At 40.9% G+C, this 18,223-nt stretch overlaps 1 protein-coding gene across 1 annotated transcript; it reads right to left on the reverse strand.

Moving 5' to 3' along the window:
- Nucleotides 1-9,407: 9,407 nt before the first annotated feature.
- On the reverse strand, nucleotides 9,408-15,174 carry LOC128769353 (cytochrome P450 7A1). Its single transcript, XM_053883010.1, has 8 exons — nucleotides 14,990-15,174; nucleotides 13,857-14,097; nucleotides 13,575-13,781; nucleotides 13,314-13,508; nucleotides 12,411-12,610; nucleotides 12,069-12,193; nucleotides 11,557-11,735; nucleotides 9,408-11,065 (listed from the first exon to the last, which is right to left on the reverse strand). The coding sequence occupies exons 1-8, from the start codon at nucleotides 15,070-15,072 to the stop codon at nucleotides 10,763-10,765; spliced, it is 1,533 nt and encodes a 510-aa protein (XP_053738985.1). The 5' UTR covers nucleotides 15,073-15,174; the 3' UTR covers nucleotides 9,408-10,762.
- Between the last annotated feature and the right edge of the window lie 3,049 nt (nucleotides 15,175-18,223).

Here is an 18,223-nt window from a genome sequence, read left to right on the forward strand (position 1 = left end):
GTTCCTGAAGGCGGATGCTTTGTCCTGCTAGTAGTGGTACCCTCGGCCTAGCAGATTGCTGACGAACTCTCCTGGCATGTACATCTCTTTGGCTGACAACATTGGGCTGCATCTGGTGGTGTGTGGTGGCCAGGATCGAGCGCAGACAACGACTCATCAGTAACTAGGGTGGTGATCTGAAGTTGTATTCCGATATTCAAGTAAACCCAAATATGTATCTCTGTCATCCATTTTAGCCTTTTCCATGAGCGACTTTGTGATATGAACTGCCTTCTCTGCAAGTCCATTGCTTTGAGGATAATGTAGGCTTGTTGTTGTGTGAGTGAACTCCCATGTGTTGACAAACACTTGGGAACTCTTGACTAGCAAACTGAGGACAGTTGTCTCTGGCACTCTGGTATTACAGCAGCGGCAGTTGTGCTAAGCAGATTCTCAAGTTCAAAGTATCTACTGTAATAGTCTACAGTGACAATGAAGTTTTCACTCTTCCAGGTGAAGAGATATGTTGCAAGGGTCTTCCATGGTCTGTCTGGAATTCTGTGGTTGATCATGGGCTCCTTTGTGTTAGAGGGCCTGTGTGTCATGCACACATGGCACATCCCGACCATTTCATCGATAGGCTGGTTCATGCCTAGCCAGAAAATAATGTCATAGGCTCTCTGCTTACACTTTTCGATCCCTAAGTGGCCTGAAAGATGATGTTGTTCATTCCTGAAATTTCCAATAGTCTGCTAAGCTTTGAGGGCACATTCTCTTCTCTTTCTGCCAACCTGATTTGATCGTCTCTCTCAGGAGCATGACTTGTGGATCATTCATGGTCTCTGCTCTGGTTTGTTTGAGTTTGACATCGCTGACAGTTTTTTCTTTTTGGCTTCTCCCTTTACAGGTCGCCACAGCGGATCATCCTCCTCCATCTCACCCTGTCCTCTGCTTCCTCTTCTCTCAAACCTACAAACCTCATGTCCTCCTTCACCACATCCATAAATCTCCTCTTTGGCCTTCCTCTCCACCTTTTGCCTTGCTGACAGTTAAGTTGTGAAAAACTGTGTGTACCCTCATTTCCATCCTTTCGCTTAGGCTGGCATCTTGGTCAGATAACGGTTTCCTGGAGATAGTGTCTGCTACAGGGATATTCTTGCCTGATATGTGGACAATGGTGAAATCATACCTTTGGAGCTGAAGTATCATCCTCTGTTATCTGGGAGGCGCTGCTGCAAGTGGCTTTCTCATGATGGACTAGAGTGACTTTCCACAATGATGTGACGTCCATAGGCATATTGGTGGAAGCGTTACAGGCATACAGTTCCTTCTCAATTTGCGCATAGTTGACTTCACTTTCGCTCACCGACTCTGACAAATATCCAATGGGCTTTCCATCTTGATTGAGGGTAGCACCCAGCCCATACTTCGACGCATCTACTTGTAGCCTGAGCTCTTTGTGAGGGTCCATAGTATGCCAAGACTCGCCGCTGAAATTCATCCTTCATGACATCTCCTTTCTGTGGAGGACGAAAAGATTGGATTGCACTTTGTAAAAAAAATGAAACTGATGTCCCATGTTTGTTTTTTAATGTAATTGTATTGCTGGAAACTGTCAGTCTTGTTTAACAATTTAAAAGTCAAACTGAAAATAGATTTTGGCTCCTGTTGACTTTCATCCCTTATTTTAATTGAACTTCATTCAAGTCACACAGGAACTGATGTGCAAGCGTTTCAGAAAATTATTTCTGTAACCTTGCATTGTCTGTTTCATCCCTTTTCAAAGAAGGGAAGTGAAAATCATGTGTCAGTTAAGTTTATTGTCACATCATGAACGCACCTCTTAAATGATTCAAACGATGACGATGTAATCTGGGAGGCGCTGCTGCAAGTGGCTTTCTCATGATGGACTAGAGTGACTTTCCACAATGATGTGACGTCCATAGGCATATTGGTGGAAGCGTTACAGGCATACAGTTCCTTCTCAATTTGCGCATAGTTGACTTCACTTTCGCTCACCGACTCTGACAAATATCCAATGGGCTTTCCATCTTGATTGAGGGTAGCACCCAGCCCATACTTCGACGCATCTACTTGTAGCCTGAGCTCTTTGTGAGGGTCCATAGTATGCCAAGACTCGCCGCTGAAATTCATCCTGGCCAGATATCAGTCCAAATGGTAAGCAGAGAAACCTGTGTATCTCGAACACAGTGTTGAACGTGGTCAATTTGGATGACTGCTCTGTCAATTTTATTGACCAATAGCCCGACCTTGCATCCATGACACTCAAATAACAGGCTCAGCTAACTTAGACGTGATGTCATCAGGGGTAGGCAGTGGATAGTCTGGTCTTTGGACAGGCTACCACCATTGAGTTGACCCATGCAGTAGGTTCTGTGACCTTTACGATGACTTTCTGATCCTCCATTCTTTGTAGCTCCTTTCTGAGGCATTCTCACAGGGCAATGTGATGGTCCCAAACTAAAGAAGATGTACAAACAATGTATATTGTTGAGGAATAATGACACATACCTGTGAATGACATACAAAATACAATTAAGACAAATGCTCGACGAGATGTTGCCCCCGTAAACATGGAACACTGTGGAACGGATCTCTCAAGGTAAAAACATGTTACATGTTATTACAGGAGCTGCAGTGGTCTGATAAGGATGTTGATAAACATAAACCCCTGGTCACCAGCTACTTATCTCCTTTTGGAACTTGACGGCGGAAGACATTGCCTGCTGGGCGATAGAACAGAACTTTCCAAGTATTCAGAACTGGAGTGTGATTCTGGTAACCATTAATCTGTCATACATGCTCCTCGACTCCTTCATTCAGCCCACAGTCCTGTGTTCTTTTTGCAGTAAAGCAGCTGCAGGTAAGTTGAGAACATTTGCTTTTGGCGGCGCAACAGGTAAATTAGTGTGTCTGGGTCTCCGTTCCCGCCCCCCAGCCCATGTTCGTTTATGAGGACAGACCGTGGTGAAACAGTGAAAAATGTAATCACAGATGGCAATATACACAACACTGTCCAGCTTATACAAAGGCAACTCTGGAAGCATTTATGGAATTCCGCCATGCAGGCAGTGAGGAGAGGCAGGATCCAGCGAGAGGCGGAAGCAGCTGCAAGACCGATGTACCCAGATAATTAGAACTTTATTTCGACTGCATGTTTCTGAATGAAGCAAAGGGGAAAGTTTGAACATTTACTGATTAGGTGACAACAAACTGCTATCTTTTAGTTATGAGAAATAAATCTGTAAGATGTCGCCATCATCAGGGGTCCATCTCCTTCACATATCCGGCTGCCGGCTGGAATGCATGCACTGTGGAATGCACTACAGTTCCACGAGCAACGGACATCATCATTGTGATGTTTCTCATGGGATTCTTCCGTGAAAAAAAAAAAAAAAAAAAACTCTGAAGGATCGTTTTTTATGAATGAAATATGTCACGAAACACATGTGAACAGCAATCCATTGCACTTACTTTACAATAAATCAATTTTTCTACAGTAAAAATGTATGAATGCTTATGTACAGTGCTTTACCTGCTGTACAAGAATATGGACACCGTTTTTTGTCAACTTTTTTTAGAACTTTCTGCTCCATTAGTTTGCAGTCTACCGTAAACACTGGAGTATTCGCGCAACAGTGTATCGGAGGGGCTAGATCGTGGCTCACTTGACCACAGTGCACAACTAATGCCTCACAAGTCCGGTACAAACACTGTTTTTTTACCACAATTTATAGACTAACATGACTTGCGCGGTTATTATTATTATCGTGGCTAATCGGTTTGGCCAGCTAGGTTTACTGTACGCTTCAACAGTGCAATAAAATATACATCAGACAACCATAATTGTGTTAGAACATGAGCAAGTCATGTTCACTTTCATGCAGGCACATGAACGCACGGTCAACTCATTTTTAAACAGGCATTGCCATCGGCTACTAAAGCGCTTCAAGGAGCACAGGGACAGACAAACCAGTGGACCTACTTCTGAACAGGTAAGCTGTGCGGCCCCGATGTAAATATAAACCATTTTAGTGCTCGATCACACTGCAGCCATTGGGATTCCACCCTGGTGTGAGTGTGTTTGGTCTGCCAGCTGATCTGGACCTGAACACCAGCATCACTGTCATCCAGGCCACTTCCACTGCCATGTTACTTCTCGTCACTGCCCCACCACTGTCTGTCAGGTCTAGGTGTGGACTACAAGGTCGTCTTCACCTTCAAGGACGTCCATAACAACACCGCTCTGCCATCAACAAGTCACACCCAACTGTATAAACCACATGTGTCGTGTTTCACCGCAGCCTGCATACAAAAAAGTGTCTCTGTTCAGGAAAATATGTTTGAAGGACTATAAACATGGCGGCCATGCTAATGCTACTACTAATTCTCTTAATTCAAACAAACAAACATTAACAATATGCAACTGAGTCCAACTCTGGAGCTTTGAGGACACAAGGGAAAGATTCATGAGAGAACATTTAAAGTATAGTGTCATTTGATCAGGTATGATTCCATAATTCTACATGAAAGAGCAGCCCTGTGTTGACAGTGAAGCCCACAGGACAGTGGACTCTCAGAACACTTGGTCTCATGTCCAAACACCTGGAGCTTCATTCCTCTCCTTTCCAGCTCATACTTCCACAGCTTCTCCTCACATCACATCATTCCCGGTGTGATCTTAGGATCCACTTGAAACCTTGCCTAACTCCTGCTGCATAGCTCACCACTTTTTGTCCTCATAGTGGCCCTCGCATGCTTCTTCTCTGAGGAACTGTGGGAAGCTTTCTCTTGAAGTACAAAGACCAGTGTAAACTCCTGAGCTTCTCTGTACCTTGCTCTAAAAAAAACCCACAGTGTAAACACCACAGGCCAATGTTCTAGACATGTCCTGAGGTAGTCTTGGAAGACCTGTCCTTCTCCACACAAAGTTTGCATCAGTTATAGAAAGGTGTTACGCATTGTTGCTTTAAGTCAAATCAACATGTGACATGCTGTCGGGTTGCTACTTGAAGATTTTTGTCGAAAATGTTTTATTTTGTTTGGTTCATTAACTATGTGGTAGATTTTATTTGGCAACACCGCTCAATGGCATCACAACAAATTTGTTGTCCAAGCAATTGGTCTTTCAAGAGAGATTCGCTTACCCCTAGAACACTGTGTGGAGTACAGTCTCTTGTGGCCCTTGCACATATAACAGTTTGTGTCTCAACATGCTGCGTCGCTTCACTACCTCACAGGCAAAAATGTGTAATTTAAGTGGACCCCAGAATGTGATGCGATATTCACACACAATAAAAAGGTTTGAACTTTTATCCTAGTCATCACACACTAGATCCAACATCATATTGCATATAGGAGTTGTTGGATCTTGGGGTCATTTGGTTTTGGAGTTGGTTCCGTATGACTGGACAACGATGCACAAATATGGTACTCAACAAAAGAGGGGTACTGGTGATCTCAGGAGATGAGTTAGTCCCCTCCCAGCACTACTCCCGCACGCACCAGCTGGACAGGCAGCAACCCTGGCCCTCTTCTAGTGGGTGTGGACATAGTTGTTCATGATCTTTGCCCTTAGCCATGAAACTGGGGATGATGAAGCTTGTATCCCTTGGTCTTTGCATGACCCTCTAGTCAATTAGAAACGAAGCAACTTCAAGACTGGATGTCTGACTTGTTTGTCTGTACATGTCTTGCCCAATGTCTTTCAAAATCCTTCTCATCCTCTCGTGCTAATCTTGATGTCATCCATTGCAATGCTCCGCTGCAGAATTTCAGCAAATCCCTCAAGCAAGCCATAGTCCATCCATTTGGCCAATGCATTATATGAACCAGTGTTTTTCAACCTTTTTTATGGCACGCCATACAAAATCCCAAGGCACACCACCAAAGGAACCTCGGCCAAAGCACACTTGTGCTTTGTCAAAAGTCCTCTAGAAAATCCCTTTTACTTTGTAAAAAAAAAAACAAAAAAACTGTTGCCACAGACACTTGGCTATTTTGGCGTGTAATTTGCAGAAACAAATTGCAGAAAGTGTATTTGTTTCAAATCTCTCCAGAAAGGGGTGGTCAATATGGCAAAATATCTCTAGGGATTATTACAGCGTCTCTGCTATAAGTGTGTGGGAAGAGGAACCCACCCCACTGCACCCACCATGGCAGCACTGCTTTGAAAAACGCTGAATAAACCATCCGCTATCTTGGAATTTCATGTGATGTAGTTATCTTTTATATGATAAAATTGTAACAGACTGTCAATTAATTTCAGATTTGATCATGATGTCAAAACATAAACCACAAATATCATTGTATAACTCAACTATCATATATATAGTATATGTTATATATATATATATATATATATATATACATATATTTATATAGTAGTATGTGGTTTTATGTTTAATCAAATTACATCATTGCAATAATAAACAATCATTTAAATCATTGGTAGAGACCAACTGTTGCGACAAACATGTCCTAAACCTAAAAAGGATTTTTTCTTTTTTTTTTTAAATAATCACTAATCCATTGAGAGTTACATGAACTTGTGTAACCTCAGATAATATTTTGACTCTTTGGTAGCCACTAGTAACCCCAGAATGCAAACAGTTGACCCACACCAAAAAGATCAATGTCCCATTTGAAACGTGACCAAAAACAAAGTGGTTTTTACTTAAAACATCAAAGATAGCATTGTCTCAGGGCAGAGCTCATGCTGGACTTTTGTGAGGTATAATCAACGAATAACCAAAACAATCCATGACTTCGACGGCAAATCGCGTATATTTCAATATGCTAGTTATTGTTCTGATATTAAATAGAAAATGATCAGGAAAAACACTTATCATTATGACATAAATTTGAATTGAACATGGTTTCTGTATTAGATTAAGCAGATTTCACGATTAGAATATAATATATGAGAAGTACATAAAGGTTTATTTATGTGTCCATGCTATGAGTAAGCGTTGATGATTGGAATCATTTGGGCAAACTCATCTACAATTTTTAAAAAAATCCCATAATTATTTCTCACAATTCATCGCATGATTTCATCTGAGATTTCGATGTGTATAGTTATGCACTTGCAGTCCATGCAGTCCAAACCACATAATCACAGCAAAATGGTCTGAGTCTAAATAAACCAACAGCACCACATCATCTGAATGTTTATTCATTGTCGCTGTCCTCATATTGTACATGTTTCCTTTCTCTATATTTCTTTATCAACATCCTCAGTGTGAATGTCAAATCTCTCTCTGCATGAAACCATACTGCTGTTCACTAATGCTGACTTCTCATCAAAGACTGTTTCTCACATCTCCATGACGTGAGTCATCAACTTGATCCCTCTGAACAAGCTGGTTGGAAAGTTCACTGCTTATTCTCCTTAAAACTTCCACACCTTCTCTGTTGTCTGGGCCATCTACCTTTTAAGAGTTCCCCCCTTACATCATGCCAATTTCCTCAACTACCTGGACCTCGATCTCACCTTTTATTTGTCTTCCTCTCTCTCTTATACCCTCCATTCATCAGTTCCCAAAAGTTCCATCCTTCTGTCACACTCTCTTTGCTTGATGATACTTTTCCCTCCCTGTACTTGATCAGCCCAACCTGTTCCACATCCTTATCTGCTCTCCCTGTCCTGAATACATCCATCTTTCCTCCCTTACTATGCAGTCTCATACAACTCAATATAAGCGGCTGCCTTGGCCTCAACAACCTCTCACTTTGGCGGATGTCTGCACTCCTGTGACCTCCTCTCCCCACACTTGTAATGTCATGTGTTCCTCTCTCTTCTGGTAATGCATGTTTCCCTTGCCATTTTCATTTCTTAGCAATATCTAACCCCATCTGTCCCTCAGCATTTCTATCTTAAGTCGACTCCACGCCGCCATCCACATCTCCCCTGTTCCCTTCACTATTACGGTTATTGAAGTCTGCTCATATCGCAATCATCTCCTCTAACTTGTTCAAGTACTCCTCATTCTCCTCCTGCTCCCATTCTACTTGTGGTGCATAAGCACTGACTACGCTCGCCATGACCCCTTCTGTGTCCATCTTCAACCTCATGATCCTGTGTGTACATCGTCTTCACTTTCACAAGTGGACTCAAGGTCAGATTATAAAACCTATTAGAGCAAATGTGGACTCAGATTGACTACAAAAAAGCGATGGGTCAGACAACCAAATGTCAAACCAAACCAAACGTTTGATCTGGCTGAGATCTGGCGGGCTGTGCACTTTTGTGCATAGAAGTTGCTTAAAAAGACTTACTGATAGAGTAAATAACCTTTTATGGTTCTGAACTATCTTCAGGTCATTTATGGTCAAGCCGATGCAGCGAAGAGTAAATATGTGGACACAACCATTCTGTCCGGTGGTTACCTTGCAGCTGGACTGGACCTGAATTTGTCAGTTTGGGAATAATCATTAATGTTTTACAAATGAAATGTCTGTTTTCTCTACCCTGGAATGGAACTTTCCAGTCACAATCAAGCTAATATCTTCTCTGTCTATTCTCTATCTTAAGGCGACCCTTCACTCTGCAGCTTGCACAGGTGACTTCCACCATGAGGAAGGTCAACATTATCAGTGATGCACGACTTCATAAAATGCTCACCACTTGACCTTGAAGTTGTTTGTTTTCCCCCAGTCATTAAGCCAGTCTGCTGCTGACCCAAGTGTATCTGGGCCTACAGTTGGAGTAGATGTCAGTTTTCAAGTATTTCTGTGGAACCGAAACGACTCTTCAATGTCAAACAGACAGATTCATGGTTTGCTGACTGAAGTTGAGCATGATCCTTTCCCCAGCCTCTCACCCTAAAGCTAACCATCTCAAACAAATGGCTAAACCTGACCAAGACTTTGAACCAATTGAGGCTTAACCGTGTGAGGCCTGGACAAAAGGGCCCCACAAGGAGGTGTTTTCCTCAAAATTGGTCGTCACTAGGATAGGATGCAGTACTCTTAAACACACATCTTTGGTTGAAAATAACTTTGAATGTTACTGTGACAGGTTTTCTTTTCTTTTTTTCCAAGTTTTAATGGAAAAGAGCGTAGATTTAAGCTTTCTAGGGAACAAGGTATGCTGTAATTGAGTATGATAACGTTCAGTGATAACGGTCACAAATTTACAAACAGACGATAGGCATGTTAGTGCTGAAATTCTTGGAAATCTGTCATCAAGGTTCAATGGGTGGAGAGATGAAACACATGCATACACCAGTTCAAATATATTGATTTCTTATTTGTTCGCACGTCACATACAGTCAGGACTTGAGTTGAGGACATTTTTACAGCTTAGTCCCTTCCAACGTAAACATCCTATAAGGTTATCATCACAATATGAGTGCATAAGACTTCTTTCCTGACAGTTGTGAAAAACAGACAGACTCTTGGAACAAATTTATATTGTATTTATTTGTTTTTGAACAAATTGGAAATGATCAAGGTGGTATAATGAGATAAGCATTGTCATACAACTTATCATGAACGTCATGGCGACGTTATCTGATAAAAGTAGATGTTGGCCAACGCCAATCTGTCAGAGCAAACTCTGAGGTCAGCCAACACCATATCTGGCCACAAAGGATCAATGTTAAAGAATTATGTTGTCTATCAAGTCAAACACGAGAATCATACACAATCATCAAGTGATTAAAAACCATGAAAAGCAAATACATAGTTTGGATGGGGAAATTGCCGGTTACTCCATATTATCTGGTTTCAGAATAAAGAGCACATTCATTTAAAATTATTGCCTTGGCATCCTTAAAGAAAAGTCCGATATCATTGGTCATCTTATTGTGACATTCAACATGTTGTTATTTAGACAATTAAAGCCTGTTGGTGACCTGTCGGTGGGGCTACAGTAAGTGAGATCCACATTCAAGGCTTTTGGTGGTGCAGCAGTACCTCAGTTGACAGATTTCTGTAGAATGGTTGATCAGCTCTTCACTCCCAGTGAGTGAATGGGAGTTTGCCCAACTGTTTGCATTGGTTCTGTTGAATTTGAAAGCATTGGCCCATGTTCCTCTGGGGTTCTTGAGGAAAGTGCTCCAGGAATATTGGGTAGTGGGTGGACCAGTATATGGTCAGATTCAGGTCCGCATAATACGTCTAACTGGTTCATAATATTTATGAACAAGGCAAGGGATTAATAGTGAGGGTTAAATCTCAGATTTTTGCAGGAAAGGTGGTCCTTCATCCAGCTAAGACCACCAAATCTGATGTTTTAGATCAACACATTCATGTCAGAAATCAAAAAAAGATAGAATACTCATTCAAAATCGGGAAAGCAGTTTGGCCTCTTGTTCACAAATGACAGAAGGATGTTTGAAGGAACCCGGAAATCATCAAACAAAAATATGCTTCCAATGAGCCAAATAAACTGGCAAATGTGTAGTATTATCTTTTCAAATAGTATTAAGATGTAAAAAAGTAATAACTTTTTTTCACAGATAGTGGTGGTGAACTCATCAAGACTGACCATAGCATGATAGATATTCAGATTCTATTCTGAACTCTGCACAATAAGACAACAGCATCTTTCACAATATTTTCAGTTTTCGAGGTCTACCAATATTCTATTGGGATTTCGGGGGTCATTTGTCTTGACAACAAACATTATTTATTGAAATTATGGACCTGCAAAAAATACCAAGTGAAAGTGAAATGCTCCTCACAATTAAAATATGTACATATACAGGGAATATAAATATAAACTATGTACAATATGTACATCATCTTTGAAAGTTCAGAAGTTTGATTTGAGCTTATATCGGAAGTCCACATCATAGGTAGGCTGCAGGATTCCTAGCCCGGCGCGTGACTGGTCAAGAGGTGGGACCTTGACAGCAGGGTCAAGTAGCTCCATGTCAAAGTAGGCCAGGACCAAAGTCAGAAACTGTTTGATTTCATAGATGGCAAAAAACCTGCCTGGACATTTGGTGACACCTGAGCCAAATGGCATGCAGACATAGCGTAGTCTTCGCCCACCACGGAAGAAAGTGGTTTTCTCCTGACCCTTCTCATCCAGGAAACGGTCAAACTTGTACTCCTGTAGGTGAAAGGGAGAGTAGTTCAAGCATAAATTAATCAAATAAATATACACATAAAACAGAAACATGCACATAGTGCAATAGTGCACAGTTGACTATGGTATGGTGCTTTATATACCAAGTGACAACTAACGCTAAGGAGGGAATTTATTGGATGGTAAAAAAAAAGAGTTCCAACCTGGTCTATTTGAACTAGACTGAAAAGGTCTGCCTAGACAAGTGGCGAGGTTTTGAGGCTTGTGTGAAGACTAGGCTATTAGTTGATGCCTCTGCATAGGGTAACCCAATCCTAGTGGCACAACTTTGCATGCTGTTTAACAATGATGGGCGATATCTAGACCTAAAGACAAAAGAAGAAGTCTGAAGATCTAAAGTGCTGATGGAGTGAGTGAACAGTTGGATAGCAATGGTGCAATAGCATCAATTCCATCCACAGAGCAATCCCAGAACATTCATGTACATAGTTAGCAAAAGTTATTCTGCTACTCACATAGGGGTCCTCAAAGATCTCTGGGTCATAGTGCAACATTGGCGGATACAGTGCAATAACATCATCTTTTCTTATTCTGTAGGCCTCGTGGTTGTCAAGATGTAGCAGAAAGTCTTCTTTGGCAACACGTATGTTTAATGAGGCACTGGAAAGACGCATGGCCTCCCTTATGATGCTGTCTGTGAATGATAGGTAGGATGAGAAACAGAATTACACAATAAATAACTGGCACGTTGATCTTGAGTTATTTTTTGGCAATATAAATATAATTAAAATATAATCTGACAATGAACTGTATTTAGTCAGTATCTAGAGAACATTTTGAACAAATTGCATTCTTGCAAATTACGCATTTGTCATGAATTGCTTGCTGTGCTAAATATTATGCATTGTAGAGTTCTTTTCCTATTTATTTTTTATTTGTGATTTTTTTTTTCCACCTCCAAGCTTCCCTTGCTTTCACTATTGAGTGACAATATGGTCAAAGTTACAGTTATGGTTGGCAACCTTACCTAAAACTGGCATGTTGTCCAGCTGGTCTCGAGAAAGGCTGAGCTTGGGTCCATTGGGATCTACTTTTACACCGTCTAATACTTTTTTCACTTCTTCTTTGGCTGCTTGCATGGCATCCGGACTCCTGGAAAATACAAGAAATACAAGTTTGTCCGGTAATTTTTGAAAGGTAGCCAGTCAAGGAGGATACCGATAGTAACGCCAACGAATGAGATGGTGTGTGCAAATTATTGACAGCTAGCGTGTGAGGAAAAAAAAAAAAATCATTGTTTACTCATATACTGCATGTGTTGCACTTGGCATCCGCTGTATATATCCAAAGGTGTGCACTGAAAATGTACCTGATCATGTAGAGAAGACTCCAGAAGGTTGCAGGTAGGGTGTTGGCCTGCGAGGCCCAGAGCAGAGCAACATGTGTTCTGGCCTTGCTCAGGTCGTTGAACGTAGACAAGGAATCGTTTAGAATGATGCGCATGGAGATCAAATCCGACACGTTCTGCCTCTTTGACAAATTCTCAGGATTCATTGTCTTTGCGAGATTCTAGATATTTGAAAAAGGCCAAACATTAGATTGGATCCCATTCATGCACAACAGTGGGTTTCCTTTATTAGTTCCAGAGATTACATAGAATTATGTCTTTTCCTGATAGTTTTCCAGGCTTTGAATTCTCCTCCTAAGTAAGTACTCACATACCCCGGTTGTCTCTAATCTGCTGCGATCGGTCAGAGGGTGAGGCCCCCAATTGCCCAGAGCTCATTAGTTAGTGTTTAGCGACACTAAATTACCGTCCTAAGGACATGGCAACCATTAACAGCTTTTCTTTGGCTACTTTTTCATTAATTTTAATGTGATCTAAACTTTTATCTCAGTAAAGTTCACAAAGTGTCAATCTTGCTTGAAATGCTTTACACACGTTAGCTGAAAGGGCTACTAAAATGACAGACGCCTTCATGATAACTGTAGGTAAAAGGAATTGGCGAAGCGGGCGTTTTATGCCTCCGCCGTAATGTCAGTTCCTAAAAATACATTTCTTGAAAATGGACAGGTCTTTCACACTTCATTATATGTGACATGATGTTTCATCTTGCTTATGCTACGGATCACGCTTAGAACATGGAAAGCATTATAGTGCCACTTTAACACATTAATTGTAGAAACATTAAAACGGCAGTAACTTCGCACATAACCACATCAGGATGAACAACCAGAATAAAACATTTGACTTCCAATTTTATATACTGACCTCTCTGGCACAATAGGCACTTTTGAAGACGTGGATGGGAAGTCCAGCGACCAGTGCTGGAAAGATCTTGTCAAACTCCTTGAAATTCTCCAACGCATTTAGGACCAAAGCTTTCTGAGCCGCCTGCCGTGCATGACTCTTATCATCCCCAAGGTCTTTGCCAAACAGAGTCAGGTATCCAGACTCAAACATTACCTGTTCAACAACACAACAAGATGAATGATCACTGCTACAGGGAGTGATCTTCTTGCCTTTGCTGACCTTGTAGCTGAAAGCAAAGATGCCATCCACTTCCCACTCTTTGCTAGGATTTAGAGTGTCAGACTGAAGCATCACATCTTGGAGATGACCCATCATGGACTCTATGAGGGAGGGCAAGGCCTCACCCTGCAGGGTCTTCAGGAAGGTTTGATGGAGGTTTTCTGTGGTGTGACCATGGCGAGGGTCAAAGCTGTCATGTCCAAAGGCCTGGAGACCAAAGATTTGTAGTTTAAAAGGTCTGAAGACTGGAAATGTAATTTGTGAAAGTGAACGTTTACTCACCTTCACTGATGTAGCAAAGTGGAACTTCCTCCAGTCCAAGTGTCGGCCTTGTCTGATGACTGAGTGGTAAGAGAAGGGATCACACAGGAAATGTATGTACTGCCCTGCAATCTTGCAGGTGAAAATGTGGCCATATTTCTTCTGTCGGCTGCGGAGGAACTGGAGAGGATTGGCACCAAATTGTAGAGCACAACCGAGATAAGGGATGAAGCCATTTTCAACGAAAGGCTCACCAGGTAGTCTGCACGAGAGAAGTTCAGTAGAAGATATATTTTAATTGGGACAAGCCTTTTTTGTTTCACTAACATTCAATCTTTTGTTTTTTTTCCTGCAGAAACACTCATTAAAAGTAAACACTACTTAAACAGGTTATGTACAAGCAGAATACAATGTTTGCATGTTAACACTGACAGTACAATATTTATTTAGCTTACTTACAGCAAATGCGATTAAATACTTTCACACTAAATGATTTTCATAAACTACTGTGTACATTTTGATTTATTTTTAATGCAGGTTATACATTTTATTTTATTTTTACTATCAATGTAATTTTTTTATGAAATAGACATGATTTCTTTTGTGTGACTCAAAAGAAAAGAGAAGAGTCATGTTGGAACACAAAGGTTTCGACATCAGTCAGCAACTGAACAAGTTTAAACTCCTCATTGCTATCTGATTTTTTTTTTTTCACATCACATATGTATCAGGTTTCCTTACCTTTTCTGCTCCCTGAACATGTTCATGCCTTTATTTTTGCTCCTTTTATCAGCCTTGATTGACATCGCTTATCATATGTTTGGCTTGTAACATTTCACATTTAAATATGTCTTCAAATCTAAAACACTACGGCTTGTAAGTATAAACTGGTAGAGCTACCAAATAGTTCTGCCTTTTCTCAGAGAGCAAAAACAAAAGAAGTCAATCAGCAGCATTCCAACCATGTGTCATCATCCATTGAAAAGGTGTTTGGTTTATTTCATAACACAGAAACATGCTTTCGTATTCGGCTCGCTGTGTAACATGTTGTTTTATCGGCCTGGAAACTGTTAAATTAAATAAGTGTCTGTTACTAGGAAGATAAAGCGAGAGTATTCGAGAAGTCCTGTTATAGAAGAGAGATTCTAATTTACCTGCGGCGGATCCCAACAGCCAGCCAGAGAAGGCAGCAGAGTCCCACAACCACTGCCCAGATCAGAGCGATACTTATGGTCATATTGATGTAGATAAGAGATCCAAGTGAACAGAAGACTTGGAAGTAGAGACGTTCGCTGACTCCAAACACTATAGGCCAAGTGTGAGTGACTGTCAGTCTCAAGCCTTAGTGTGACACAGTGTGTAGCAGGTTTTTATACCATCCTCCCACATGTGCAGGGCTGGACTGAAGGTGGTGTCACTCGACTGTTGGGTTGGAAATACAGATTTACTCTGCTCAGAACTAATCAGAAGTAATATAATCCCTTATTTTTCTTTATTTTCCATCATTTATAACTTACTTCATTCAGTAAAGAGGCAGGATGACACCCTGGACAGGTTGCCAGTTTACTGCAAATATTGTAAACCATTTGCTCACTATGCACATAAAGATAATTTAGTCAACAATAAAAGTGCCAAAGGAAACTCACGGAAAGGACTTGAGTCTAGAACATTATTATTATTATTATTATTATTATTATTATTATTATTATTATTATTATTATTATTATATTGCTACTTGAGCAAAAACTGTTTCTTTTCATACTCCATTCTAATCAGCATTAGAATTTTTGGCGACAGTGTGTGTGTGCTTGTGTGTGAGTGAGTGTGTTTGGGTGTGTTTGCGCTGTGTTGCCTGCGTTCATGCATGCGTGTGTGCATGGCTGTGGCCTTGACCAGAGTCCATGGACAGTGTTACCTGTAGTGTTAAACAATGATAGCACATCTGTGTTGGCAAATACATTCAAGGCCTCTTGCTCTCCTGCATTCATTGTGTTACTTCCACTCCCTGTGGCTTTGTTTCTTTTCTCTACAGAGGTTCTAATGTAAAAGAAACAAACAAATGACACTTGTTTGTATTGTGACACTTATTGGGTAAACAAAAACTTGTGAACACAAACACATTTAAGGCAGTAAACAGACATTGACGACAGACATTGAACATTAAAGACATAGACAAAGCAACAACATAAACAACCACAATAAAAACAAAGAAAACACTGCAGAAACAGAAGAATGAGCATCATGACAAAGTATGAAACAAACTTTAAAAATTAGGAAATAAATTGAAGTAAAATAAAACAAATTCCAACAATGAACAGTGAGTCCAGACAGAGTCCATCACTGTGCAAACTCATAACAGAGAGCAGGAAGGAATGATGGAAGCGCTCCCGCATGCTGCGAGGAGTGGTCAAGTTCACTGCTTCATCCTCATGATCATAATTTCTTTGTATACACAACACAGTGTAGGAAATAGTTCGATGTCTTCGCCGTTAACTCTTCCTACCAATTGTGTCCGTTGTTCCAGGTGGTTGTCAATAAAGAAACTTCAACATACCAATAATCAGTCTGGTTTATTCTCAGCGTAGCAAACAATCAGCCAAGGCAAAATACAGATCGATCCGGGCTCTTCTCTGGGTAGAGTCTGCAGCACAACGAGAGTCGTGACTTACAGGTCAGACACCAGTAGAAGCACACATCGAGATGACTACTTCTCCTTCTTATACTATTCAAGGTGTTGTCTTCAGCCACTTTCCACTTGGGTGTTGGCGGTTTCGAGGTGGCGGTTGCTGTTCTCCTTTTTGGTCTGGTCAGCGGGTCATCCTGAGTGCAGATGTCTGTTTTCCATCGATTGGTCAACTTCTGCAAATCTGTAAATAATTCTGCACATGCTGCAAATGTTTGATTAAGACATACTTACGTTGCAGAGACACATGCACCATGTGTCCCCTGTACTTTATTAGTATCACACAATATAATCAATCTATTCCCTTTAACAGACACAGTGTATGTGTAACAAAAGAGTGTTCTGTCCACTGACATCAAGTCAGTGACGTCAAGTGAGCATTGTCTGAGCAATGCCTCATTTAGCCAAAAAACATTCCTTGTTGATTTTAGAAGAAAATAAACATGGCTGCCTCCTCAGTTACTAGTTTAGAATGGCAGTATTTACTGGATGACGCCACCACCCCCATGTTTTTGCCTGTAAATTTTGAAAAATTTGAAAATTAGTAAATAAAGGTTCCTAGAACGTGCACCAAAGCGTATGGTTCTACTGTTCATATTATAATATTTTCCACCATGAAGAGTTTCCACATGGGAGGTGGTCCTGAAGCAAGCTGTTTCCTAAGGTTACACAAGTTTAGAAATTACCTTTGACTCCAGACCAGTCATGGCAGAACGGGCGGGGTTGGGGAAAACTCGGTCAGCTCCCATAAAATGAGGTGTGTAGATGAGCAGGACTTGTGTACATTTTCTAATACAAATATTTAAATTGAATATATTGACTTTTGTGCAGAAAGAAACCGACTGTTCTGTATGGGTCGAACAGAAAGGGAAGGTAGGTGTAAGTTAACAGATTCATACATTCTCCCTTGTACTGCTGCATGTGGTTGGCAGGGCTGGTAAATTCTGTTAGTGAATCTGTGCTTGGCTGAGCTTTGTCTATGGTCAAGGTATCTGTAGGCTGCGGTGAGTGTCATCTGACTGATGTTCAATGCGAGTTCCTGGCACATTTTCCTGTCATGATGGAACTCATCACTGTATACTGTTTTGTCTTTTTCCAGCCATAGATGCAGCTTTGACATTCTTACTTATATCATGCATATCCAGCAACCAAAAAACATTACGTAATGCTTATGGCAGGATGCTGCAATGCAAGCGTCTTGTTCAGAGACACAATGATACAAACATGTCAGGACCTAGGATCAAACCACAACCCTTCAGTCATAGGCCAACCACTCCACCACCTGAGCTGTGACACTTGAGTCAAGGGCCTTGGCACTCCATTGGTAGCTGGGTTGGTCAGCTGTCCCATATTTTGTTCGGAGGCCTTTTGCCATGTAATCTGTCTATGCAGGCCCTAATTACTGTTTTTGTGTCATGTAACATTGGCATGCATTTGACAGGAATACAATGCTAGATTCCATGCAACCCAGAACATACTCATATTCCATGCACAACAACAACAATATTAGAACAGTAGAATGGTGTTTGCACTCTGGTCTTATACATATATTCATTATTACTTATTATACTTATTAACAATCAACAACGATTTTTATTATTTTTAAAGCTGTCACAGAAGCTTACATTCATTTATATTAGTTTATTGCTGAGCAAGCAGTAACTGCCTTATCATTCCAAGCAACTGCGATCCGAATCAGCAAAGT

The sequence above is a fragment of the Synchiropus splendidus genome, chromosome 13, assembly GCF_027744825.2.
Source record: "Synchiropus splendidus isolate RoL2022-P1 chromosome 13, RoL_Sspl_1.0, whole genome shotgun sequence".
NCBI lineage: Eukaryota > Metazoa > Chordata > Actinopteri > Syngnathiformes > Callionymidae > Synchiropus > Synchiropus splendidus.

Excerpts from the sequence above, each read along its gene's own strand:
- LOC128769353 (XM_053883010.1), bottom strand. The coding sequence starts at position 15,072 with ATGACCATAAGTATCGCTCTGATCTGGGCAGTGGTTGTGGGACTCTGC. Across the intron at positions 14,098-14,989 it reads GCTGTTGGGATCCGCCGCAG|ACTACCTGGTGAGCCTTTCG; the intron begins GTAAATTAGAAT and ends TCTCTCGTGCAG. Across the intron at positions 13,509-13,574 it reads TCTTTGCTTTCAGCTACAAG|GTAATGTTTGAGTCTGGATA; the intron begins GTCAGCAAAGGC and ends GTTGTTGAACAG.